Source organism: Baudoinia panamericana (assembly GCF_000338955.1).
Source record: "Baudoinia panamericana UAMH 10762 unplaced genomic scaffold BAUCOscaffold_15, whole genome shotgun sequence".
Lineage (NCBI taxonomy): Eukaryota > Fungi > Ascomycota > Dothideomycetes > Mycosphaerellales > Teratosphaeriaceae > Baudoinia > Baudoinia panamericana.
The window spans coordinates 552484-575462 of NW_006911271.1; the positions used below are offsets into that span (position 1 = coordinate 552484).

At 54.2% G+C, this 22979-nt stretch overlaps 9 protein-coding genes across 9 annotated transcripts; 4 read left to right on the top strand and 5 right to left on the bottom strand.

The window, feature by feature from the left end:
• Window positions 1–228: 228 nt before the first annotated feature.
• On the top strand, window positions 229–1619 carry BAUCODRAFT_571065 (uncharacterized protein; the record flags this gene model as incomplete). Its single annotated transcript, XM_007683511.1, has 2 exons — window positions 229–771; window positions 828–1619. The coding sequence occupies 2 exons, from the start codon at window positions 229–231 to the stop codon at window positions 1314–1316; spliced, it is 1032 nt and encodes a 343-aa protein (XP_007681701.1). The 3' UTR covers window positions 1317–1619.
• A 1-nt stretch (window position 1620) lies between these two features.
• BAUCODRAFT_323543 (uncharacterized protein) lies at window positions 1621–3205 on the bottom strand. Its single transcript, XM_007683512.1, has one exon. It carries the CDS (start codon window positions 2710–2712, stop codon window positions 1645–1647), a length of 1068 nt encoding a protein of 355 aa, XP_007681702.1. The 5' UTR covers window positions 2713–3205; the 3' UTR covers window positions 1621–1644.
• A 290-nt stretch (window positions 3206–3495) lies between these two features.
• Window positions 3496–5382, bottom strand: BAUCODRAFT_80285 (uncharacterized protein; the record flags this gene model as incomplete). Its single annotated transcript, XM_007683328.1, is given in 6 exon segments — window positions 3496–3834; window positions 3903–4409; window positions 4423–4688; window positions 4751–4998; window positions 5067–5220; window positions 5280–5382. The coding sequence occupies 6 exon segments, from the start codon at window positions 5380–5382 to the stop codon at window positions 3496–3498; spliced, it is 1617 nt and encodes a 538-aa protein (XP_007681518.1).
• Window positions 5383–6224: 842 nt separating this feature from the next.
• On the top strand, window positions 6225–6845 carry BAUCODRAFT_41791 (uncharacterized protein; the record flags this gene model as incomplete). Its single annotated transcript, XM_007683252.1, has 1 exon — window positions 6225–6845. A coding segment is annotated over one exon (621 nt), but the record flags the coding sequence as incomplete, so codon positions are not given.
• Window positions 6846–6866: 21 nt separating this feature from the next.
• BAUCODRAFT_39495 (uncharacterized protein) lies at window positions 6867–11821 on the bottom strand. Its single transcript, XM_007683212.1, has 2 exons — window positions 7373–11821; window positions 6867–7317 (listed from the first exon to the last, which is right to left on the bottom strand). The coding sequence occupies exons 1-2, from the start codon at window positions 11700–11702 to the stop codon at window positions 7088–7090; spliced, it is 4560 nt and encodes a 1519-aa protein (XP_007681402.1). The 5' UTR covers window positions 11703–11821; the 3' UTR covers window positions 6867–7087.
• Window positions 11822–12280: 459 nt separating this feature from the next.
• BAUCODRAFT_39496 (uncharacterized protein) lies at window positions 12281–14507 on the bottom strand. The gene is made up of 3 exons (XM_007683213.1): window positions 13775–14507; window positions 13482–13716; window positions 12281–13433 (listed from the first exon to the last, which is right to left on the bottom strand). The coding sequence occupies exons 1-3, from the start codon at window positions 14437–14439 to the stop codon at window positions 12642–12644; spliced, it is 1692 nt and encodes a 563-aa protein (XP_007681403.1). The 5' UTR covers window positions 14440–14507; the 3' UTR covers window positions 12281–12641.
• Window positions 14508–16577: 2070 nt separating this feature from the next.
• On the top strand, window positions 16578–18590 carry BAUCODRAFT_80627 (uncharacterized protein; the record flags this gene model as incomplete). Its single annotated transcript, XM_007683353.1, has 2 exons — window positions 16578–17832; window positions 18004–18590. 2 exons carry the CDS (start codon window positions 16578–16580, stop codon window positions 18588–18590), a joined length of 1842 nt encoding a protein of 613 aa, XP_007681543.1.
• Window positions 18591–18891: 301 nt separating this feature from the next.
• Window positions 18892–20262, bottom strand: BAUCODRAFT_322416 (uncharacterized protein). Its single transcript, XM_007683513.1, has 3 exons — window positions 20023–20262; window positions 19580–19938; window positions 18892–19517 (listed from the first exon to the last, which is right to left on the bottom strand). The coding sequence occupies exons 1-3, from the start codon at window positions 20078–20080 to the stop codon at window positions 19194–19196; spliced, it is 741 nt and encodes a 246-aa protein (XP_007681703.1). The 5' UTR covers window positions 20081–20262; the 3' UTR covers window positions 18892–19193.
• Window positions 20263–21227: 965 nt separating this feature from the next.
• On the top strand, window positions 21228–22835 carry BAUCODRAFT_323302 (glycoside hydrolase family 76 protein). The gene is made up of 3 exons (XM_007683514.1): window positions 21228–21655; window positions 21710–21845; window positions 21905–22835. The coding sequence occupies exons 1-3, from the start codon at window positions 21475–21477 to the stop codon at window positions 22746–22748; spliced, it is 1161 nt and encodes a 386-aa protein (XP_007681704.1). The 5' UTR covers window positions 21228–21474; the 3' UTR covers window positions 22749–22835.
• The last annotated feature ends 144 nt before the right edge of the window (window positions 22836–22979 follow it).

Genomic DNA, 22979 nt, shown 5'->3' on the forward strand with positions numbered 1-22979 from the left:
CCTAGTCAAATTATGTACCAGTCGACCAAGCGCATCGAGTCCTCGAGACGTGGGCGGAACCGATGCTTTTGTGGCCGCCACACGATCATGAAGCTTGCCAAGTCTCGACCACCGCTCTTACCAATCCATACCACAAGCCAAGGCAGTCCCCCACGGTATAAGAGAATGACCACCAACTTCACCTCGATCTAGCGTTGTGAATACATGCCAGTCGTTCCATCCATCAATATGTCATACCAAGCCTACCAACTCACCTCCCCCAACACCCTAACCCTCACCACTCTCTCTTCCATCCCGAAACCCGGGCCCAACCAAGCACTCATCCGCATCCATGCCGTCGCGCTCAATCCGCGCGACAACGCCGTCATCAGCAACTCCCCATCGTACCCACTCCGACCCAAACCCAACCTCGTCCCCTGCTGCGACGGCGCCGGAGTCGTCGAGACCCCCGGCTCCAGTTCCATCTGGAGAGTAGGCGACCGAGTCATCCTCCACGGTAATACATGGATGACGGGGAACGATCCGCGCGGATTTGTGCTCAAGGATACGCTCGGCTCGGGCGAGAACGATGGAGCGTTGCAGCAGCATCTCGTCTTCGATGATGCGCGGCTCGTTCGTGCCCCGGAGTATTTGAGTATGGAGGAGGCAAGTACGTTCTTTGCAGCGGGCTTGACGGCGTATAGGGCGTTGTTTCACGGGCCGCGGCCGCTGGAGAAGGGGATGACGGTGCTTACGCAGGGGACGGGAGGGGTTAGTTGTTATGCTATTCAGGTTGGTTAACGTCCCGATATTATTGACTTAGCAGACAGTGCTGATCGTGTAAGTAGATTGCCTCCGCAGCCGGCGCAACCGTAATTGCCACCTCCTCCTCCGACGGAAAACTCGCCGTCGCCAAAAACTTGGGCGCAACCCACCTGATCAACTACCGTACCACCCCCGACTGGTCCTCCACCGTCCTCGAACTCACCGCCAACAACGGCGTAGACATCGCCCTCGACGTCGTGGGCGCGTCATCCATCGAGCAAACCCTCAAAGCCGTCGGCTTCGGAGGCGCGATCATATGCCTTGGCATGCTGGGCCAGAACCCTTTCGCGCCTGTCAATGTGATGCCGGCGATTATGATGGGTGCGAAGACGGTACAGGGACAATTAGGGGCGGGGAGTAAGGCGTTGGCGGATGAGTTTGCGGGGTTTTTGGAGAGGCATCCGTTTCGGCCGCAGATTGCGAGGGTGTTTGAGTGGGAGACGGCGGCGGAGGGGTTGGAGGCGTTGAAAACACTGAGTGAGCCCGGGAAGATTGTTGTTAGGGTGCGGTAGGACAGTGTTCTCATACGACGTGCTTGTCTTGTGGAGGAGGTGAAGGATTTTGCGCGCTTCAGGGATATCTGAGGTCAAAGAGAAGTCTAGGATCATGATCAACCATTGCCTTTTCCGTTCAATGCATTTCCGTTCGTTCCGTTCGTCAAGTTGCCCTTCGTTAGGCTTCCATCCGTCTTCGTTTCCATCGTTACACTATCACCATTCGGAACCGTGCCGTTAGGTGCCTTTTCATTCCTCGCCCATCCATTCGCATGGCCAGCACTGGCCTGTGCGGCAAGATACCTCTTGTAGTCCTGTAGCAGACACATCAACATACAAGCGGAGCTCACAACTCGTACGTTTCGATGCTCACCTCACAAGCCAATTTCACCCCTTCTGTCAATCCAACAACGGGCTCATACCCCAGCACCCTCCTCGCCTTTTCATTATTCGAGAAATGCGTCCGCACCCCATCCGCCACACTCCCCGTATCCAACGTACTCGGCTTCCCCGTCACCCACGTCACCGCCTCCGCCACCAACGCCGCGACCCACGCCAAGCCCATCGGGATCCGCACCCGGAACGTCGGGACATGTCCGAACTGCGCCCAGATATACGCGAATACATCCCAGAAATACACGGGCTCGCAATTGGAGATGAAGAAGGCTTCCCCTGCCGCTGTGCGCGTGGTGAGCAGGTTCTCGACGGCGAGGAGGTGCGCGTGCACGGCGTTGTCGATGTACATGAAATCGTAGATGTTGTCGCCGTTGCCGACGATGAAGGAGGTTTCGCCCTTGGCTATCAAGTCATGGATTAGACTCATCACGGCCGTGTCGCCGGGTCCGATGATGGTGGCAGGGCGGAGCGCGCAGGCTACAAGTCCTCGTTCTGTGGCGTGGCGAGGGTCGAGGACGTACGATTCCGCTATCCCTTTTGATTTGCCGTAATGCAGGTTTGCGAGGCCGATGGGGACGGTCTCGTCCATATAGTAGTAGTCATGGTTTAGATCGTCGATTACGACTGTGCAGCTGCTGGTGTAGACGAAGAGTTTGCAGCCGCTGGCCAAGGTGGCGTCGAGGATGTGGCGGGTTCCGTCGACGTTGATGGATCTGACGTGCTCCCAGTCTTCCTTGCGGGTGCTGTAACGTTTCTGACGGGCGGGGATGATGCCGGCGGTATGGATGACGAGGTCCGGAATGTAGTCTACGAAAGCGTTGTTGACGCTGGCGGCGGAACGAACATCAACTTGGAAGAAGTGCTCTAGTCGGGTTAGTATGTCGTGATCCGGTGGTTTTAGGTCAAGGACGGAGATGCGCCATGTTTCATGTTGGGTCAATAACGCTTGTACGATGGCCCGGCCAAGGAAGCCGCCTCCGCCGGTCACGAGTATACGAAGATTGTCTCGTGATATCATTGCTCTCCCGAGCTGTTATGGATGTCCGACATGTGGAAGAGATGATATGGAAGGGAACGTACTGTGTCTCGAGCCTACGAGCCCTTGAAGGAAGTATCGAACCATCCATGCTGTCAGCAATCGTCAGGGCAGACTGTACCGAGGGTTGGCCGCAGAAGTCGCTGCACCCCCCCGGTCTTAGCATGGCTCACGTCTTATGCGATAAGAGAGAGGTACTCGTAGTGATGTGATAAACACATTATGTTGGTAGATATGTATTGTGTCAAGAAGGTATGGAGAAAGAGTTCCCTCCCGTTGTACTAGAGATGAAAGTAGCTTAGAGAATACTACCTAGCACCTAAACTCAGTCTACCTTTGAACTTATCAAAGCTAAGAGGGTCGTAGAGGTTTCCATTGCTGTCGTTCATACTCGGGAGAATGCACGCACAGCAGAGTGGACTTCCAACATGTATACCATGACAACCAGCAGATAACCGATGAGGAAAGGTGCACCTCGCAGCCTACAGAGTTCAGATACAGCCCTGACAACACTTCGAAAGCCTTGCGGCTCGTCGGCCGTCTGTGCGAAAACCCATACAAGGCTCGAGACACCATTCTTCGGTTGCCGGCCGTTGCACTCTGGCAGCCTATCAGAGTCTGCGCGCTTCAGATATTCCAACCTTTGCTCTGCGTGTGAGACGATACCTTCCAGCATATAGTAGTGAAGATTGCGTTCCCCTCGCGCACACTGGTTCTCTCAGGTACTGACGCCTCGACTGTAACATTTCCATGGCGTTCAGATCACTACGCATCCTTCGATTCAACCGTCTCGGTAGCAACAACACTTGCTTTACGCCCATCATCAAGTTCCATCTGCTTGCCAACGCCCACAGCTACATCTACCATTGCCCGATCAAATGACTCTTGCCCATCGAAGAGCACGGCGATTTCTTCTAGCGTATAACCTGCAGAACAGTCTGTCAGCCGACGATTTGCTTCAGACACGTCTAAAAATGAGTCCCGACCTTGCGTTTCCACAAATGTGAAGTAGATCGCGATGAACACGAGTGCAATGAAGATTGTCTGGATGATATAGTACCGCCACGAAATGTCTTGCAAGCCAATAGGGTTGATATACGTGACCTGCACGACCAAGTTAGCCGAGTGTAGAATGACCGCGCAGGTCGATCGGAAAGGGGTGGTTCGCTCACAGCAGTAGATGATGCGTTGATGCAGATGTATACCCAGCAGAAGAAAACGGCACGCTGCTTCGTTGTTGCAATCTCCAGCGGGTAAGCAATCACTAGTGGAACCCAGCAAGCACAGTATGTCATGTTGAACAGGAAGACCATGGCCACAACACCAATCCCGATGCTCTTGCTTGAGGTCTTCACATACTCCGCAGCTAAGGCGGTCCATATGGTGAACAGCACAAGCATCAGACCAGTGCTGCTGAGAAAGACGCTGCGTCGAGGAACATACGGAATGGTGAAGGCGGCCGCGATAGCGGAGAGCCAGGAGGCGATGAAGATCAAGCCGTTCATCAACGTCTTCTCCTTCGTGGAAGAGAAGCCGACTTGATCAAGGATTTGCGGGAGGTAGTTGGCAACGAGTTGCGAACCACAGCACTGCGACGCAATGGCTGTGACGGCGCACATCCACAAGCGATGGAGGTTGCCGCGCGTAGACAGTACGGTGCGGAAGCCCTCCCGGTTTAGCTTGATCTGAGACTTGTCGGCTTAATGCCCGCGAGGATTTCCTGATCTCGAACTGGACGAGATCGGTTTCGCGCCCTTGACCATGGTACTTAATCAAGATGTCTTGCGCAGCTTGCAAGCGGCCCCTCGAGGCGAGCCATCGGGGCGATTCGGGACAGAACCAGATGGTAAGCACTTGGTAGGTAGGCAGCGCAGTCTGGAGTATGGCCGGAATTCTCCACGCCCACGTAGACGAGAGACCAGCAGTGCCGTAAGCGATCCAAGCCCCAATGATCAGACCTGTGGGAGTCACGAGTCAGGTTATGAATATGAGTGCTGCACGAAAATTAGATGGCACAAACCAATGTACAAGCTGGTGTTGTAAAGTGAAGAAATGGCTTGTCTTTGCTTTGGGTGCGCCAACTCAACCACCAGCACCGGCGCCACAATTTGAGATGTCAACGAGCCGAACCCAAGGAGGAGTTTGCCAGCAGCGAACATATAGAAGCTGGTAGAGAAAGTCTCCATGATGCTCATTGCCACAACGAGAAGGGCGCCGATGAATACCAGCAACCGGCGACCCGTAATGTCGACGAAGAAAGGCCATATGCTAGACCGATCATTGTCCAGGTTAGCATCCGTGCCTCACAACCAAATTCCTCTCATAGGATCGCTCACAACACAGCACAGAGTCCACCTATCGAAGAGCTTGCGCCATAGAAGCCCAGGCGAGAACCTTCTGGGTTGTCGAACTGTTTGCTAAATTCCGGAATGCTCTGTAGTCCGTTCGTCATGCTGATATCGAAACCCCAGGCGCTTGAGGTGAGAAGAGCTTGTAGAGTGTCAGGGACATTTACAATGCGCAATTAACATTGGTAGCTGTTGGCATACCCGGCAGCAAGAGGAAGTACAATTGGACTAGCTTGCTGGATTGCCACCAGGGCGGGCTGTCGCGAATAAGCTCATGCATGCGAGTCTGTTCATGAGACGCCATGTTTGTGAGTCTGGGATGACTATCGCAGTATCGTGGAATTGTTGCACGAGCTTCTGGGTATGGTCCTACGCTATCGTGGGCTCTCCTTATATATGCTCTCTCCTTGCAATCTCCATATCAAAGGAACCCCATAAGATGGAGAAGGGGCGGCGGTGGGACTCTGTGGCTGCCATCATTTCACCACTCACGCATGAGTATCCGTCGGCTTGGTTGCACGTCTTCATGATCACGGGTCTTGCTCGCTATCCGGCAAATGCGTATGGCTTTGATAGTCAAATCGTTGCCGTCCCTTCCAGTGTGGAGCCGTTTGTCCCGGTGTGAAGTTGTCTCTCCCGGTGTGAAATAGTTGCGCTTCCGGTGTGAAGTTCAGAGCATTTCTCCCCATATGGAGCCATCCCTCCCCGCGTGGAGCCGTCCACAAGGCCAGGCTGCGACCATCCTCGGCACTACACTCGACTCATGACTACCGGGTAAGAAGGCCGGTCTCTGCGGTTCTATTGATCTGCGAGGTTCCCACGGTAGCTCTGCTCCAACACTCCAGTCTCCACCTCGATAGCGGCAATTTACCACTCAGTTCCAGTATGCTGTTCAATATGATTATTCCTTGGCGCTTCTATGGTCAACTGTTGCCTACAATGTTGTACTTGATAGCTTAGAACATGTGCTTAATATGAAATGGAGATTGTCTAGCTAACCTAGCACGGTACTCAAAATCTGGCGAGAAGATCCAGGTATTCAATAGTTACGTTCAGTATCTCGAACCATCCCACATTCTTCCTCACCTGCATGCACAGTCGTTCTTATGTACATTGTTCATCGACCCAAATGACATACCGACTACAATGAAGTTGAACGAGCATCAAGCCGTATCAGCACCAAAATGTCTTCTAGTCCCCTACAGCGTCCATCATGTCTCAACCTACCACGAATGGATGCAGGACCCGGAACTCCAAGAAATCACAGCCTCTGAGCCCTTGACGCTAGACGAAGAATATGGAATGCAACGTACGTGGCACGATGATCGAGACAAGCTTACCTTCATCATCTGTTTGCCTCTCCATCACACTGCACACGGGACGACACAGAGACCCGCGGTAAGACCGGGCATCGACGACGCCCCGCTTCGTATGATAGGGGACGTCAACCTATTCCTTTCGTCCTCTGCCCATGACAACAGCGAAGACGTAGCTGGCGAAGTCAGCCTCATGATAGCTCGTCCGGAGCTGCGGGGCCAAGGTTACGGACGAGCCGCGCTGAAGGCATTCATTTACTTCATTCTTACCCAGTGGGACACCATCTACGCTGAGTACGCTGATGAGCTACAGCATCCGGCTTCTGGAGAACTGAAGTGGCTCTGGGTGAAAGTACATGAGAGTAACGTAGCCAGTAAAGCGTTGTTCGAGAGCGTCGGCTTCCGCCAGCATTCGGACCACGCAGATGTCTTCGGCGAACTCGAGCTGCGGTGGCTGAGGAATTTGGAGAAACCGGAGGCGAAAACGCTGGAAGCGGAGATGCTGGCCTATGACCTAAAGGAGACGTTAGTGGCATAATGTGATGCGCTTCGGGTATGTGCTCGAATCGCACTGTTGTCGGTCAGATAGGTCACATTCTGTCCGCTAATGCTATGCTATATGCATTCATATGCTCAATCTAGTCCGGAGAGAAAACACCAGTGCTATGCTAAACGCAAATGTGCAAATGCTGGTTAATAACCGAGCTGCCGACTCTGCGTGCGCTCTAAGACAGGACTCTCGTCGGCAAAGTGAGCTTCTGTGGAAGTAAAGAAGTCTTCGCGGCGAATCCCGGACTTCTGACACATCGATCTGAAGATACCGTTGGCATCATATAGGTTGATCGGTGTGTCAAGCTCCGCAACATTGCCAGCGTCCATGACAAGGATGCGATCGTAGCTAATGATGGTCTTGAGACGATGGGCTAGATTGTTGTTAGTAAGATTTTGAGGATTCAAGCGCATGCCCAGTGAGCTTACCAATGACAAGGAGTGTCTTGCCCCTGAATCCTCGCACAATTGTACGCTGAATCTTTTGATCCGTTTCGAAGTCGACAGAGGAAGTGGCCTCGTCGCAGACAATGATCTGAGATCCTCTCACAAGTGCCCGAGCCAATGCGAGCAATTGCCGCTGCCCAAGCGAGAAGTTGAGACCTTCGTCCTCAACGACCGTGTCGAGGTGTATACGGCCTGCCTCGTCCTCCATAGATTGCTCGGCGCCCACCAAGTCAGCCTGGCGGAGAGCGTTCCACAGCTCCAAGTCTGTTCGCTCGTCAAAGGGATCCAGGTTACTTCTGATCGTGCCACGGAACAGTGTTGGATCCTGTGGTATGATTGCCAGACGCGCTCGTAGATCGTGTAGACCTATCTTTGCGATATCGACGCCGTCAATCGTGATGCTGCCACCAGACAACTCGGTGATGCGGAAGAGTGTGGACATGATCGAAGACTTGCCAGCACCTGTGCGGCCGACCACACCAATGCGCTCGCCACCCTTGACATGCATGTTGAGGCCCTTCAACACGAGCGGCAGACCTGCACGATACCGCATCTCCACGTTGTCAAAGACAACCTCACCCTTTTCTGGCCACGTCGGTCGGACGTCGATCGTGTGCAGAGGTGCCTCTTCCTCGAGCTTGGTGCCATAGTAGTGGATGCGCTCAGTCGAGTTCATGTTGTTCTCCACCTCAGCCAGCTGCCTGACGGTGAACTGAATCATCTGCACGATCGTCAAAATGTAGGATAGCACCAAGCCGCCGGTACTAGGGTTGATCGCAAAGCGGGAGGTAACGACTAGGATGCCAACCGTGAAGACCAAAAGATTGCCAACGGCGTCCAGGCGAGTAGAAAGCCAGCGTTGGTTGGCGAACGTCAAAAAGTACGCACCATCCATATCGTCCACCGCCTCGTTGACGGACTGAGCGAACTGCTTCTGCAACCCATACGCGCGGATGGTGGAAACACCGGAGACGGCTTCGCCGAAGCGGGAGAACACCACACTACGCAACACGGCTTCGTGTCGCTTGATCTCGCGCGCAGAAGCGCGGTAGTAGCTGGCAGAGAAGAGGAAGGCGAGCGTCAGTGGCACGAGCGCGACGAGGAAGTAGTAGTAGTAGGCGATAATAAGGATGAAGACCGACAGAATCATGGCCATGGTCATGAAGAACATCCGCATGGCATCCGTAAGCGCGTTGTCCATGGTATCGACGTCCTTGGAGAAACGGTTCGTGATACGTCCAAGTGGCGTCGTGTCGAAGAAAGACATGGGCGCCCGCAGTACACGCGTCATGGCACGCTGCAGCATGACTCTGCTGGCTCGAGTGCCGAGCACAGTAAGAGCGACTGACCAGATAAAGAGCAGTGCTGCTTGCACAACGCCCAAAGCGGCGTATATGCCGATGTAGACTCCCATCTCCAAATGGAAGCGGTTGGACGTCCAGTACGACAGCCATAAGCTGGTGACAATATTGGCGCCCTGGGAGACGATAAGGATTAGCAGGACCAAGGGCAAGTTCCAGATGGTGCCCGACGCCTCGATGTACGCCTTGTAGACGTCCCAGCCGACACCCTTGACTGCACGTTCTTCGGTCTGCATCAGCGCGCCAGTTGGCTTCTTGCCCTTCTTCTTCTGAGCGGTCTTCTTCTCCCCCTCGATCTCGTCTTTGTTCACTTCATCCTGGTCTTCCTTCTTCTCTTCGACGGCGGTCGTCTCCATGAGCTTTTGGAACTCGGCGTCATGCGCCATCAGGTCGTCAAACGTGGCGACCTTGAAGATTTCGCCTTCCTTCATCCAAATGATACGATCGACGCGATGCAGTACGTGCAGCTGATGCGTTGCGAGCACTCTGCACTTGTCCTTCAATAGACCACAAATGGCGTTGTCCATAATGTGGCGACCGACGTGCGCGTCGACGGCAGATAGCGGATCGTCCATGAGCACGATGTCGGCATTGAAGTAGATCGCACGAGCAATATTCAAACGCTGCTTCTGACCACCAGAAACTGTGATACCACGCTCGCCGATCTCCGTCAAGTCACCACTGGGTAGCATTTCAAGATCAGGACGAAGTGCGCAGGCATCGATAACATCGTTGTACCACTGCTTGTTGAACTCTTGGCCGAAGATGATGTTCTGCTTTACCGTCGCGTTCTGGATCCAGGCGTACTGCGGGCAGAATGCACGGCTCGCACCAAGCGTCATGGAGCCATCAGTCTTTCTCATATCACCTGCGAGCGCACCGAGCAACGAACTTTTTCCTGAGCCGACCGACCCGATAACGGCCACAAGTTCGTGTCTGCCAATGTCAATATCAATCCCAGAGATTGAGAAAGGCTTCTCCTCCTCGACATCGTCGCTTGGCAGAGTCACTGGGCTGCCCGGACTCGTCGGCGTAGACGGCGTCTCTGGCGATCCCTCCAGCTTCTCCTTCTCGAGCATCTTTGACCTAAGCTTGTCCGCTTTGGCTTCCTTCTTAGCCTGCTTCTTCTCCTGCTTGACTTGCTTCATGCTCTTCGGGTCCTTGCCAGGCGCCTGATCGGTGTTTTGCGAAGGTGTGCGCTCCCAAGTGAAACTCGCATTGTGGATGCTGATGGCACTCTTGTTCTCCATATCCCATTTTGCATCATCCTGCAACTCCTCCGCGTTCAAGAACTCCTGAATACGGCGGAGGGATGCACCGGCATCAACCACCTGGCCGATAACCATGGGCAGCATGTTCAGCGGAATGCGCATAGCATTAAACAAGGCCAGGGAGGAGAAGATGGGCGCCGGGTTCAAAACATGGTTCGATAGCGAGTAGGTGATGAAAGCGAGCATAGACGCGAAGATAGGCATGGTCATAGAGATCGCCATGATGCCGTTGCGGATAGACAACAAGAAGCTGATCTTGTTGATCTCGCGCGTTCGAATCTCAGCCAGTCTGTCGAGAAAGCTCGTTTCCCAGCCAAAGTATTTGACGAAGCGTACAGACGAGATGATTTCCTGCGTGAGAGACACGCGCTGATCCGTGATTTTGTTGATGAACGTGCGGCGTTTCATGAGACTCCGAATGGCGGTTGCAAGCAACGGCATACACAGGCAGATAAAAGCAAAACCGGCCAGGGCGCTATACGTGAGGTTGATGATGAGCAGCGCGAGCGTGAGAAAAACCTGTATAGGCGCAGTCCAGACCATGTGGAACATGCCGGACGCTTGGTCGATGCGGTACGTGTCGGTTGACATAAGGTTGACAATGCGGCCGTTACTCCATCCTTCACCGTCGCCTTCGACATCCTTCTTGCCCTTGGGACCCTTCTTTTGCTTGCCTAAATTCTCCTTCATCCATTTCTTCTCTTCTTTGCTCCCAGGCTTTAGACCCTCTGGTTTCTCTGGCTTCGCGCCCACTGCTTTTCCACCGGACTTTGCCCTGCCCGAGAGTTTCATCGCCTTCTCGAAGATGATCGCAATAAGCGTACTACGCGCTTGGCCTCCGACGGTCATACCTCGGTAGATGAAGTGGTTGGTACACAGAGACTGGATCAACTGCATGCAGGTAATGCCGATGACAAGACCGATACCACGGCCTACCGACGGTGCCGGAGCGCCGTAAGTCTTCGCATAGTATGCCTCTCCTGCGAAGCTGATCACGTATTTCATCGTGAATGGGGAGAGCACTTGACAACATGCTGCGACTAGCTGACAAGCGCCGCCAATGAGAAACTCCGTCTTGAAAGTGTCGTACATTGCCATCGTTAAGGGGCTCTTGCTCCCAACCTTCTTCCGCTTCTCGAAATTCTCCATCAACAGCGGCTGTAGCTTGTCAACGCTTCTGTCAGGGTTGACCAGCCAGATGTCGTTCAACTCCAGCGGCCGCTGGTAGCCAACATCCATGAGGGGCGCCATCCATTGGAAGTAGATCTTGCTGAAAACACCCGCCTCATGCTCGCGGTTTGGCTGCCGCTCCTTGGGTACAGGTGGTGGGATCTTCCGCTTCAGCGGATTCAGTCGTTCGCCCCATGTTCGCTTTCGCGCTGGTTGTTGCGCTTCGGGCTCCGCTATTGAAGTCGCAACGCTCGTTTCCGTCCATGCACTTTCTGCTCGTTCGAGCGGTGCTCTGACGTGCGCCTTCTCCTTCTCAACATCATGTTGGGAGTCGGACGACTCATACTCTTCGACCGCCTCCTTATCCACAATCTTCTCCTGGTTGGCTGACGACTCTGAGCTGACCACTTCCAACGGAAACTCCGCAACAGGCTCGGCGTGTGAGGGGTCTTCCGGATGCCGTGTGTTGGTATTCGCCGACCAGTTCTGTTCAGGGACCGGCGCTGCCATTACGACAGCGTACCACAAGATTCACACTTACAACAACGACACAACGAAGAACGAGAAGATTTACAACATAGCGATACTCAGGCGGCAAAGGAAAGAGATCTCACCGTGCGGACGTGCATGATGCGTTGACTACTACTGTCGGCATTAAACGTCCACAAATTCCGGCCGTCGCCTGCTGCTGCGTTTCATTCGTTCCACACCTCGGATCCGAGGCTTGACATGGCGACCGAAAAGCATGCCGGAGCCACAAAAGGGTGACTGCGGGACCGTGATTACCATATTTAAGCATCGGGACCATGCATACCCCACGGTAGATGGTAGATCCGTTGCTTGGCAGGTGCTTACTCGCGTTCACCCCAGCCAGCGGTCTGTGTGTTGCTGTCAGGAGCGGAACTACACATCTCGAACGGTTCCGTGCATTCTACTAGAGACATTGAGGCCAGCGGGACTCTGCTGACAAAGGTAGTCATTCGCCGCTTCTGCCTCGTACGAACTCGCGGGGCGGATGAGGGGCGGTGTAGATGCTGCAGCAATGCCGAGTTGCCGCAAAGCTGGGCAGTAACCCGAGATGGAAGGTCGAGCAGCAACAACACCATATCAGCTACTAGGAGTGCAATGCTTATCACCGGAAGCCCAGAAATTGCAGCCGAATTCGCTTGGATCGTGAACACGCAATACGAAATACTGTCAGCTCCGGCACTCTTCCTTGCGGATCAGTCCGCACCACGAAGGTCAATGCCGATAGACGTAACCAACTCCGTGTGGGTAGTCTACGCGGGTGCGGTCTAGATGTCTAGCGCAAGTCCTATAGACTCTTCCAGGGCAGGTCTACAAGGCTTACAATTTCTAAACGAACACAGGCGGGTGGGGATGCTCAGAGAGGACAGCAAGTCTTAAGGTCTTGGGAACGGCGGCGAGATTCAAAGCTTGCCAAACAGTCTAGCCCGGGGGCCCGTACATGTACGCTGCGCTGTTGATGTACCTGCGTTTCCGGTATTGCCACGCTAGCTCCGGTAGCACTTCGTTTGTAGGATGGAGATGATTTAGGTCTGGTAGTGCTGTACCTGTCTGCTCAGGCATGTCGGTTAGAGTATACGGCTGCCGAGAGGAGGATCCGAAGGTAAGGGTGGGCACGATGGCTGCAAGTTCCGCCTCCATGTCTTTCCAGAGCTCGTCGGCGCTAGATGGCGGAGGCGGATGTAACAGCGTGTCGTTTCCGGCACCTGCACCGCTCGGTAGCGTTTCCTTCGACTCGCTCTTCAAGCTCGTTGCCTCCGGCATCACCCCATTCTCGTCGAGAGACTTGAAACTTGGATCCTCTATTTCGCTCTCGATCTGTTTCCGCAGGGTCTCGGCTTGCTGCTTGAAGATCCTCCAGAGTTCATACTTCTCCAAGTCATCAGAGAACCGACTGTGCTCGTCATCTTCGTCCTCATCTCTCGCCAGCGTCAGTAAGGACGTCACAAAGCACTCCTGTAAGAAAGCAAACGAAAAGCCAGCTGTGATATGCGCCATTGGAGCCACAAGAGCTTCTGGGAAGTCAACAAGAGGATTGTCTTGCAATTTGCGATGCCAGAACTCGCAATACAGCGTGCGCTCATGCTCGTTCGGTTGCGGGAAAAGGTACTTGCGATCGAACCGGGATGGCCGTTTAGACAAGCCTGGATCAAGTCTGTCCAGGAAGTTTGTGGACGCCACAATGAGTATACCATCGTTGTTCTCCAAGCCATCCTACATCTCGTCAGCTGTAGCTGACAGTGTGCATTGTGGCTTACCTACCATCTCATTGAAGAAGTACGATCGAGTTAGAGGAGTCACAATGGTTTCAACATCTTCCAGGATCAACATGCACGGCGATAGCGCCCGTGCTTGCATGAAGACGTTGTGGATATCGAAGGTTCGTGGAGCGTTGCGTACGTACAGTGTTGGTATCGGATCGTCTCGGTCGAGCAGTGTGTGCATGAGCGCCTTGATCGATATTGTCTTGCCGTTGCCAGGCGGACCGTGGAACAAGCTATAACAAGTGAAATTAACTATGGACCTGCCGACATTTAACGGATTTAGACACTCACAGCCCACGCTTCCAAGGTACTCCAAGATCTTTGTAAGTCTGCTCGGCAGAGAAGAACTTGTTTGCTGCAGCCGTGAGCTCTTTCTTCATCTTCTCATCCAGGATCACTTTGTCCCACGAGGCTTTCATGACCTGGTCGTAGAGTGGCTTGCTTCGCGTCCAGAACAGGTCATACACCCAAACGACTTCTTGGTCGCTGAGGAGCCAGTCGCCAGCAGCCTGAATCAAAGCGTCCGTTACCCTAGAGGGGCCCAGAGCACGTTCTTCATCCCGACGCTCCTTAACAACATATTGGACCTGGTCAACTAGGTAGAAGATGAAGTCTTCGCTCGCCCACTTCAGATGGTACTTTGCAAATTGGACACTTTCAGCCAGGTGTCCGTGGATCTGGCGCCTAATAGGACCTTGGAAACCTCGCCGGCTGGCGAAAGAGTCGGTCTCAGTATCGAGCTCGCAAGAAGCAAATCCGGCTGCGGCAAAGGCGCGAAGCGGGATGTTGTTGATGGGAATTGCTGTCACAATCATGCCCGGGTTAGCCTTGCGTAGAGCGGCCAAGTACTGCAGGTCATGGTCAGCTGTGCCTGCTGCGGTCAACCGGTGCACGTCGTGGAAGAGTTGATGTTTCTCTGACGAGCCCGACTTCTCGAGCAGGACGAAGTCGTCCATATTGTCCGCAACTCTAAGTGAGTATGACAGTGGATGAAGTTTTTCGAGACGATGAGATATGGAGGAATACATAGGCAGCATCTCCAGTCATCAACATTGGCATATGGCTCCGATTGGTCGGAATGTCTGAGGGGTCCATAGGTGAAACACTCCTACAGTGGCCCTTGCCGACTCCGTCTTGTCGTTGCGGAGCACATTTAATCCGCATCACCTAGCGAGGTGTATGTGGTGTAGAGCGATATGGCTGTAGTTTCACCAGCCAAGGAACCCGCCGACCGGCCAGTCTCACGCTTGTTGCCTGCAAGAAGTTGGACCTGTTGGACGTGAATGGGATAGGCATGGTAGACATTTTTCGGGGCCTTCTAGTCAATGATAGGTCATAACGTACATGACGATCGTGAGCGGCTCAATTGACGGATTCGGGTGGCTCATCTGCATCACTGTAGACACGTAGCGAATAATTGCAACATCTATGGAGACCGCAGACAACATGACAAGAGCTGCCACAGAAAAGAGTCGTACTATGAACTGTAGTTCAACCACTGCATAGCGTCCGTGTGCGACATAAAACAATGGCGAATGACCGTGTTCCATTGCATAGCCGTGAAAGGGTTCAAGGCGTTCTAACGGCCCAGGAAACAGAGTGCGGTGATTGTTCGGTCTTGTTCACGGCGAGTTTCAGACAGATCTGTGTTATTACCAATACTCCACAAGTCTGTCCGCGAGAGTCAAACTCCACGTTGTTCGCTTCCTCTTTCCACCTGCAGATCTTTTGCTCCCAACGCCGAACCGTCGATCGTTGATCGACGGTTATTGGGCCAGCTCAGAGCATTCTAGCACCTGCGACAGAGTGCGAGAGGACGAGCATACATCATGTGGCATTGGCGGTGCTCATAGCAGAAGACGGGGCCGTTGCATCCAACCATGCAGTTCGGTGCTGGCTCGATGGACTTATGCTGATAGCATTGGTGGTATTTCTGTATTCTAATTCTCCGAACCAGCCACCATTTGTTGCAAGCCTCACCGTTGAGTCATTGGGGCTTAAGCTGAACTTGGAGGCGAAGTCGGTTCCGTGTCTGACCATGTAATATGTTGTTTGGTAGCCGCCACAGTTGGCCGGCTTAGCAGTCGCGATATTGAGCTAGTCCAAGAGAAGAACTTAAGCCGTACACGTAGCGTTATACTCTCTCTCGAACGTAGTACAGTCATGCTGCCTCCGTTGTTAACGTATGATGCTGAAAGATATCGTTCCATGTCACTGCGGCCGCCACAAAGGGGAACCTTCGATGACTGGCAATTGTGCATTAGGCTTTCGCTTCCAAAAGGATCTGCCTTCCTAAAGGCAATCTTGTGCTTGCATCGACCCAGCCACAGCCACAGCAAGGGTGGTTTGGCTTCGTCATTCTGCTCCACCCTTCACTCTTCGCCTCGCCTTGTATGATCCCTGCGCATCTTAACTACCACTGCAGAACAAGTCTCCTCTACAGCGCTCACGGCTCCCCTTTCGGATACTGCACGTCGGCCTCCGTTTGAGGTGCCGTTGCCGTCAACGCCTCATCGTCGTTAACAGAGCCAACGAGAGCCAGTAGAAGGAATCCGAGACGAACGGGGCCTCTCCCGGCCGCAAGCCATAGTGCGCCAGAACTCGACCGAGGCCGGGATTCGCATCAGCCGCCTGGCTGCCTCAGCCTTCTTCAACCTTACCTGCCACACTTAGCTCATTGCTCACAACGCCGCCAGAACGCCGTACTGCGACTGCGCACAGCCTTGAGCCGCATCTTTGTTTGCTTTCTTCGACTTCGACGGCAGTCTCTCTTCTGTGGATCCTGGAGTCGCGCGTCTTGGAACAGCCACAGCCAACTGGTATCGATGCTTGTGCATGACGTATGAGGTCTCACATGCGCTGCCTGCATTGCGAACGAGATTGAATTCGCAGAATAAGATTGAGCGCACGCTGCTGGAGCGCAGGACGCTGTCTTAGTACGTTATGCTATGCTCTCGGACTGTGCGCAAGCTGCTGTCGTTCCGACACGCAAAGCTCACCACGTGGCGCCGTAATGATTTGTGACTAACTGATGCGCAGGTTGTAGTCGAAGCCATACCTCCTCCCGCTTGCAGGATAATGTCATACTAGTCACATGGCGACCACACAGCGGCCGACAACCCCTCAAATCGAACCTTTTCCGCCGCTCGAAAGTGCACCGCGTACACCTTCATCTCTACCGAGCGGCGCAAACATTCCCACAACGAATGGTGGGGCAGAGAATCCCGATCTGCTGCGACCGCATTCACGAAACACTCCGGCGGATATCTCGCCGAAGTCTGGCAAGCTAGGCTACTCGCCTGGCACCTCGCCATTGCCATTAACCGGCCAGGCTGCCATGGCAGAGTTGAAACGGCAACGGCAACGACAACAAAAAGACACATTAGAATCACGACAGACGAGCCCCAACCCAGTGGTGGGCGCGATGCACGCGCTGATGGGAGGGGGCGGCATGAGCAAGCCTTCTGACGCGCCAGCGCCGGAGAAGCTTAGCGAGCCGTTGCGAAAAGCAGCAGAGAAGATCAATATACCGGAAACCACGCAAGGCGACTCCTTGCAAGCCAGCCCGGTTAGTCTCGGAAGCTTCAGTAGTGTGATGGGGAGCACAGGTGCTCCGTCTGCCATGACTGCAACCACAACGGATGCTACCTCCGGGCCCCAGTATGTGGCTGAGCCTGCGCACATGACCGAGAGTGAACCCTACGGGAACGATAGTCATCTGACAGTAGCTAGCGATCAGGCTAACAAGGCATTCTCGTACCCTGGCCCACCGCCGCAGCAGTCCGTGCAAACTCCGGAAGGTGGACCTTCTCGAGGTATGAGCTACCCTGGTATTCAAGGGAGCCCAAAATCACCTGCATCGAATAAACGGCACAAATGCCCTTACTGCTCCACCGACTTCACGCGACATCATAACCTCAAGAGTCACTTACTAACGCACAGCCAAGAGAAGCCGTATGTTTGCCAGACATGCCAAGCACGTTTTCGCCGACTCCACGACCTGAAGCGGCATACGAAACTGCATACAGGTGAGCGACCGCACACCTGCGACAAGTGCGGCAGGCGCTTTGCGCGTGGGGACGCTTTAGCGCGGCATAACAAAGGTCCAGGTGGCTGCGCAGGACGAAGGTCTAGCTTGGGTGGCGACGACGAGTTTGGTGATGGAGAAGGCATGGATGGGGTTGAGTACACGGGTGAAGAGGAAGAGGAAGGCGCGGATCCGCAAGCGCGACGCGTGAGCGAGCCCAGCCGCAAGCGGACCCACCTCGAAGCGCCTCAGGACGCAAACCGAGAAGTCTACAGACAGCACTCGAGCACGTATCCGCCGATTGGGGTGCAGCGACCGCACGGTTCGAGCTTGAGCAGCATGGGACCACCGACTGTCATACATCCGGGGTCAAGCACGGCCACTTCGCCACGGGAGATGTCCGGCCATCCAAGTCCAGCCGGTGTTGGCTCGACTAGCTCATCGTATTATCCCACGTATCCACCTCCTCCCAATCAAGCATATGGAACTGGAGTGATGATGACCGAGTCGCCTAAGCCGCTCTCGCCAGGCCAGCCACCAGAGCAACATCGGCTCAGCGTCGATGCAGCAGCAAGCATTCAACATCGCAACAGATCTCCAAGCTTAACCACACAGTTCCAGCAGCAACACTTCGGTCGTGGCGGTGGAGGTAGAACCCCGCCTCAGCCTCTCGCGTCGTTCACCTCAGCGGCACCTGGCCCAGTCATCTTACCGCCACCATCAGGGCAACCTCAACCCCGGTCAGGCCTGCCAAGTGCGTTACAAGGCGGAGGGCCGGGCCCCAGCGCGCTTTCTCATGGACAGGTACCGCCAGCTACGGCCGGATCCAATCCAGGTAGCTTGTCAAGTCACGGTCGTTCTTCGGGCAGTAGCATGCGCGACATTCTAGCTACGGGTGGAGGCCTGGAACAGAACGATCTCTGGGGCTACGTTCGAAGCCTGGAACAGCGCTTTACCCGCATGCAGGACGAGTATGAACTGCGGATTAGTCGCTTGCAGGAGGATGTCATCTCGCTTAGGGGGCAGTTGTCTGCATCGCAAGCGGCGAGCTATAGCAGCGAGATGCAAGGTCGATATTGACTGGCCGGACAAGCTGCCTTGCCAAATCTGCGCCTTGGACCGCTTAGACAGCAAGATTTGCCCTTGAGATTGCCACCGCCCGCTGTGCTAGCACAGGGGCCTGAGCAGGCGCGTGCTGCATGAACTGACGTGGGACACGCGCAAAATTTTGCGAACGAAAATGACCAGCTAATGACAGATTGTGATTCAATGACTGAAAGCCTGTACTTATAGCAATGACTACCTAGGTGCACAGCATGGAGCCGAATGGGCGTTCATGTCGGGTTATTGTGGCGGCCAAAAAGCAGCGTGCACTTTCTGCGGGTTGTGAATGCCTCTGTGGCATGTCAAGCTTTCTGTGAATGTATTGATAGATCAGACACCATCTTTCACCGGCCAGCACGGCTCGTCTTCTGCACTCCGTACTTCGCTTCAATCAGTTATTAGACGCCACCAAGGCTCCACACCAGTCCGGGTGTCAAAGAATTGTGCAAGCGACGGCTAACGGTGGCCATTTGCTCGATGTCTCTCAGCCTCCTCAGCCGGTAAAAATGAGCTGTTGTCCGACAGAGAATCATGGTATTGCAACGAAGCTCCTCACTAGAACTTCGTTCGTATACCCGTTTACAACACGACCAGTCCAAGTAAGCACCCAGCTGCCGCCACCATGTGACCTGCTGCGGTCTTTGCTGGCGCCGCGGCCGTGGTCGTAATGCTTATGACGGACGAGATCGTACTCACTGCACTCTCGCTGCGAGTGCTGGTAGTAACATACGTGGAGAAAAGGATGGTGCCACTTATTGAACCGCTGATGGTCGCTTGCGTAGCGGCCGCAGAAGACGTCGTTACGTTGGTGAGCTGGACCGTAACGCCGTTGGCCATAAGACCATTGCTGGCGAACGTCACGGGCTCGTTGCCAATGAGCGCACCTTGGTTTGGGTAAAGAGTCTATAACCTCCCATTAGCAACGTGTCAGGCCAGCGAGTATTCCTGATGGCAAGGGATCGCACCTTGCCGTCAATATTGAAGTAGCCGCTTTCGCTAATCACGTCGTAAACACCGCCGTCGAGCGCAGTGAACGCGCCTGTTGCAATCTGGGCAGGTCCGGTGGCCATACCGGCCGAATCTGTGACGTTGGTAAGGTTGAGGCCGGTTGTGAAGCTTAGTGAATAGGTTGTGGTAGGTGCTGCTGCTTGTGGCTCTCGCGCAAGGACTGTGACGGGTGCACCGATCCCATCACGCGGCTTCAACTCGACTTGGTAGTATAGAAACTCGGTTGCTGCTGGGGCTGGTTCTGCAATTGGTTGTGCGCCAGGCTCTACGTTGTGAGCAGGCTCGGGATTAGCGGGAAGGGCATTTGGTGCTGCCACTGTTTGAAGTTTCGGTCAGTGCTCGATGTCGCGGCCTGGAGCAGGAGACTCTGGACAATCGCCTTTTAAGGCAGCTAACCTACGTGTCGCGACAGCGCAGAGCAGAGGAACCCAGCCTGCTAAGAACCGCATGTTTGTCATTTCTGCCGTACTTGTGGGTGTGGAAGTACAAACTTGACTACAGTGTTCGGTGGGTGAAGAGCGTGCTTTTAGCAAGCAGTGGAGGAAAGCTGGACGTGGACTTCACCAGAGCATATTCCCCGGATGCGAGGCGGGGGAGCATGTTGTGATTAGATAGCCGTGCATGAAGAGATAGTACCTGCATCGTTTGTGCCCATCTTTACCCGTCGTGCGACAGCAATCAGAGAAGGCATACGAATCTGGTGCGGAGGCGATAAGGAACCTGTGACTGCCGTATCACCCCCTGAAACCTCTCCAATGGCTTTGGGAACGACTGCGTTGCGGACGCCATCGTTCTCTCAGTGTCCTCACTTTCCTCGCCAGAATCAGGCCATAGCTTCAGCCATCGCGAGAGGAGTGGTATAACCGTTTGACATGTCCATCCGTTTGCCGGAAAGAGCCCGAAGGGCCGTGACCAATAAGCACGCAGCGGCCTGTCGCCGCAACTCACCCTTCGAGTACGCCCTCTCACAGGGTAGCACAGCGCCAAGATCCCTGCCATTACTATCAACTTCACCTCTTGCTCTGCTACAGTAATTGTGATAGTGAATAATGAGCATCTACTATTGCTATCTATCAAGCGTGAGGCAGTGATAGTTCTGACGATGATTGCGGCCACGGACCTCTGGGCGTCTACTTGGTCACGCAGATGACGACACACCAGCGCACCTTCAAGGCTTCAAAGCCAACATATGGCCTACATGTCAGCCAGTAAGCCTCGGGCCATAAGGCGGGCCTTGCTCTCTATCGCTCAGCGACACCGCTTGCGCCGAGCAAGCACAGCAGCAGCCAGCAGCCAATGGCGTCATGAATCCTTTTGCACGCGCGCTTTTCCTGCGCGAATCCCACTTCGCGCTTGAGACGGTCAAGAGACCAGCGCTGCGTCCGACGATCCCTAATATACTTCGTCAGCAAACCCAGCAAGGTCACTGGTTTCGTGGACGGCCTGACGCTATGAAAGGATGAACGGCTCCATGTGACTTTCACCATAGCTAGTCCCCGCGTTGCCAGCTGCGAAGATCGGTAGAGCTCCGGAAGGTGGACTCATTCTGCTGCTGCTGTTTCTGGCAATTGAGAGACGCCCACGGATCGCCGTATGGGCCATACTGTAGATCTTGACCTCGAAGAGGAATTGTTGCACTTCTTCTTCTTGCGCCTCCTGCCACTTGCGCATGCACCGGTTGCATACACTGGTTACATGCGGTCATTGTTGTCCTGGCGTCGTTGCCAATCCACCAACATAGCTTCGCGGCGATCCTGTGCCGTGAGGCTATAAAGACAACCATGGCTGTCGTACCGCCTAACGGAAGACACCACCATAGTCCTCGCCGCCAGTCGCTCAAGCAGCTTGCAAAATGCCTTCTTTCACCCGTAACATCGGCACGGTGCTGCTAGCTACAGTTAATCTGTTGGCTTCAAGTCAAGCCCAAGTTACCAGCAGCGATGCCGAGGCCGCCTATACGGCTTTGCAGCAGTGGTACAATGGATCCACTGGTCTTTGGATCCCAAGCACTGGCTGGTGGAACTCGGCAAACTGTACGCCACTACATACACGTGACAAACATGGACATGGTGCTAACCAAGTTCTAGGCTTGACCGTGATAGCGGACCTGGCACAGATCGATGGCACTGCCAAGAGCGAAGCGGAGTCTGTATTCTCAACGACCCACAGTAACGCACCCAGCTATGAGGCCTCCATGACCAAGGTCATGGGAGCCAACGCGATGTATGATATGCATCCACAAACAAGTCGTAGAGCTCCTGCTGATTGTCCTACCACACCAGGCCGCAAACATATTACGCGGGTGCTATGCCAGCAGGCATGGAGTCTACCGAAACGACTGCCAACCAGGGCTGGTTAAATGGCTACTACGATGACGAGGGTTGGTGGGCGTTGGCATGGATCGCCGCCTACGATGTGACTGGCAACTCAGACTACCTTTCGACTGCGGAGTACATCTTCAACGACATGGCCCAGTCGCTCAACACCACACCTTGTGGTGGCGGTATCTGGTGGGACAAGGCTCATACCTACGTGAACGCTATTGCCAACGAGCTATTTCTTGACGTTGCTGCGCATTTGGCCAACCGAGCGTCTAATGGCAGTGCTTACCAAGAGTACGCACTCAACCAATGGACCTGGTTCAAGAACAGCGGCTTGATCAACTCTCAGAATACCATCAATGATGGGCTGGATAACAGCACATGCCAGAACAACGGCCAGACCGTCTGGTCATACAACCAAGGCGTCATTCTTGGAGCATTGACAGAACTCAGCAAGTCAACAGGCGACAGCTCCTACATCACTGAGGCTCAGACTATCGCCAATGCCGCCATTTCTGCTCTTACGACAGATGGCATTCTGCACGATCCATGCGAGCCAGATTGTGGCGTTGATGGTTCCCAGTTCAAGGGTGTTTTTGCTCGCAACTTGCAAATACTGTACAAGGCCAGTCCGCAGTCGTCATACGCCACCTTCCTCTCGGACAACGCCAACAGCATCTGGTCGAATGACCAAGAGAATAACCAGTTGAGCGTGGTCTGGTCGGGCCCTTTCGAAAGCCCTGCGAATGCTTCGACGCAAAGCTCGGCGATGGATGCGATTGTCGCCGCTCTTGCAACGTCCTAATGAGCTATGATTATGATTTATGACATGTAATGAGCATAGTGTACGAAGTAGCTAAAGTATCGACCTTGCGGTCATCTCAATCGGTGATTCTCCAACATTTGTCTCCGCAAACCAACCTCATTCCGGAGTGCTGACTTTCTATTTTGTGCCTCGGCTCGCATGAGCTCGGGTCAAAGCACCTGGACTTTGCCACGACCGTCAGCATGTTGGTGTCTTACTCCCTCCTCCTTC

What these genes read in the sequence shown, in the direction of transcription:
- BAUCODRAFT_322416 (XM_007683513.1), bottom strand. Translation starts at nt 20,080, where the DNA reads ATGACAAACATGCGGTTCTTAGCAGGCTGGGTTCCTCTGCTCTGCGCT. An exon ending in GCTCTGCGCTGTCGCGACAC is followed by an intron (nt 19,939 to 20,022) that starts GTAGGTTAGCTG and finishes AACTTCAAACAG; the next exon opens with TGGCAGCACCAAATGCCCTT. An exon ending in ACTTCAATATTGACGGCAAG is followed by an intron (nt 19,518 to 19,579) that starts GTGCGATCCCTT and finishes GGGAGGTTATAG; the next exon opens with ACTCTTTACCCAAACCAAGG.
- BAUCODRAFT_323543 (XM_007683512.1), bottom strand. Translation starts at nt 2,712, where the DNA reads ATGATATCACGAGACAATCTTCGTATACTCGTGACCGGCGGAGGCGGC.
- BAUCODRAFT_39495 (XM_007683212.1), bottom strand. Translation starts at nt 11,702, where the DNA reads ATGGCAGCGCCGGTCCCTGAACAGAACTGGTCGGCGAATACCAACACA. An exon ending in CAAGACACTCCTTGTCATTG is followed by an intron (nt 7,318 to 7,372) that starts GTAAGCTCACTG and finishes ACAACAATCTAG; the next exon opens with CCCATCGTCTCAAGACCATC.
- BAUCODRAFT_323302 (XM_007683514.1), top strand. Translation starts at nt 21,475, where the DNA reads ATGCCTTCTTTCACCCGTAACATCGGCACGGTGCTGCTAGCTACAGTT. An exon ending in CTGGTGGAACTCGGCAAACT is followed by an intron (nt 21,656 to 21,709) that starts GTACGCCACTAC and finishes ACCAAGTTCTAG; the next exon opens with GCTTGACCGTGATAGCGGAC. An exon ending in GTCATGGGAGCCAACGCGAT is followed by an intron (nt 21,846 to 21,904) that starts GTATGATATGCA and finishes CTACCACACCAG; the next exon opens with GCCGCAAACATATTACGCGG.
- BAUCODRAFT_39496 (XM_007683213.1), bottom strand. Translation starts at nt 14,439, where the DNA reads ATGGACGACTTCGTCCTGCTCGAGAAGTCGGGCTCGTCAGAGAAACAT. An exon ending in GTACCTTGGAAGCGTGGGCT is followed by an intron (nt 13,717 to 13,774) that starts GTGAGTGTCTAA and finishes CACTTGTTATAG; the next exon opens with CTTGTTCCACGGTCCGCCTG. An exon ending in CGTACTTCTTCAATGAGATG is followed by an intron (nt 13,434 to 13,481) that starts GTAGGTAAGCCA and finishes GACGAGATGTAG; the next exon opens with GATGGCTTGGAGAACAACGA.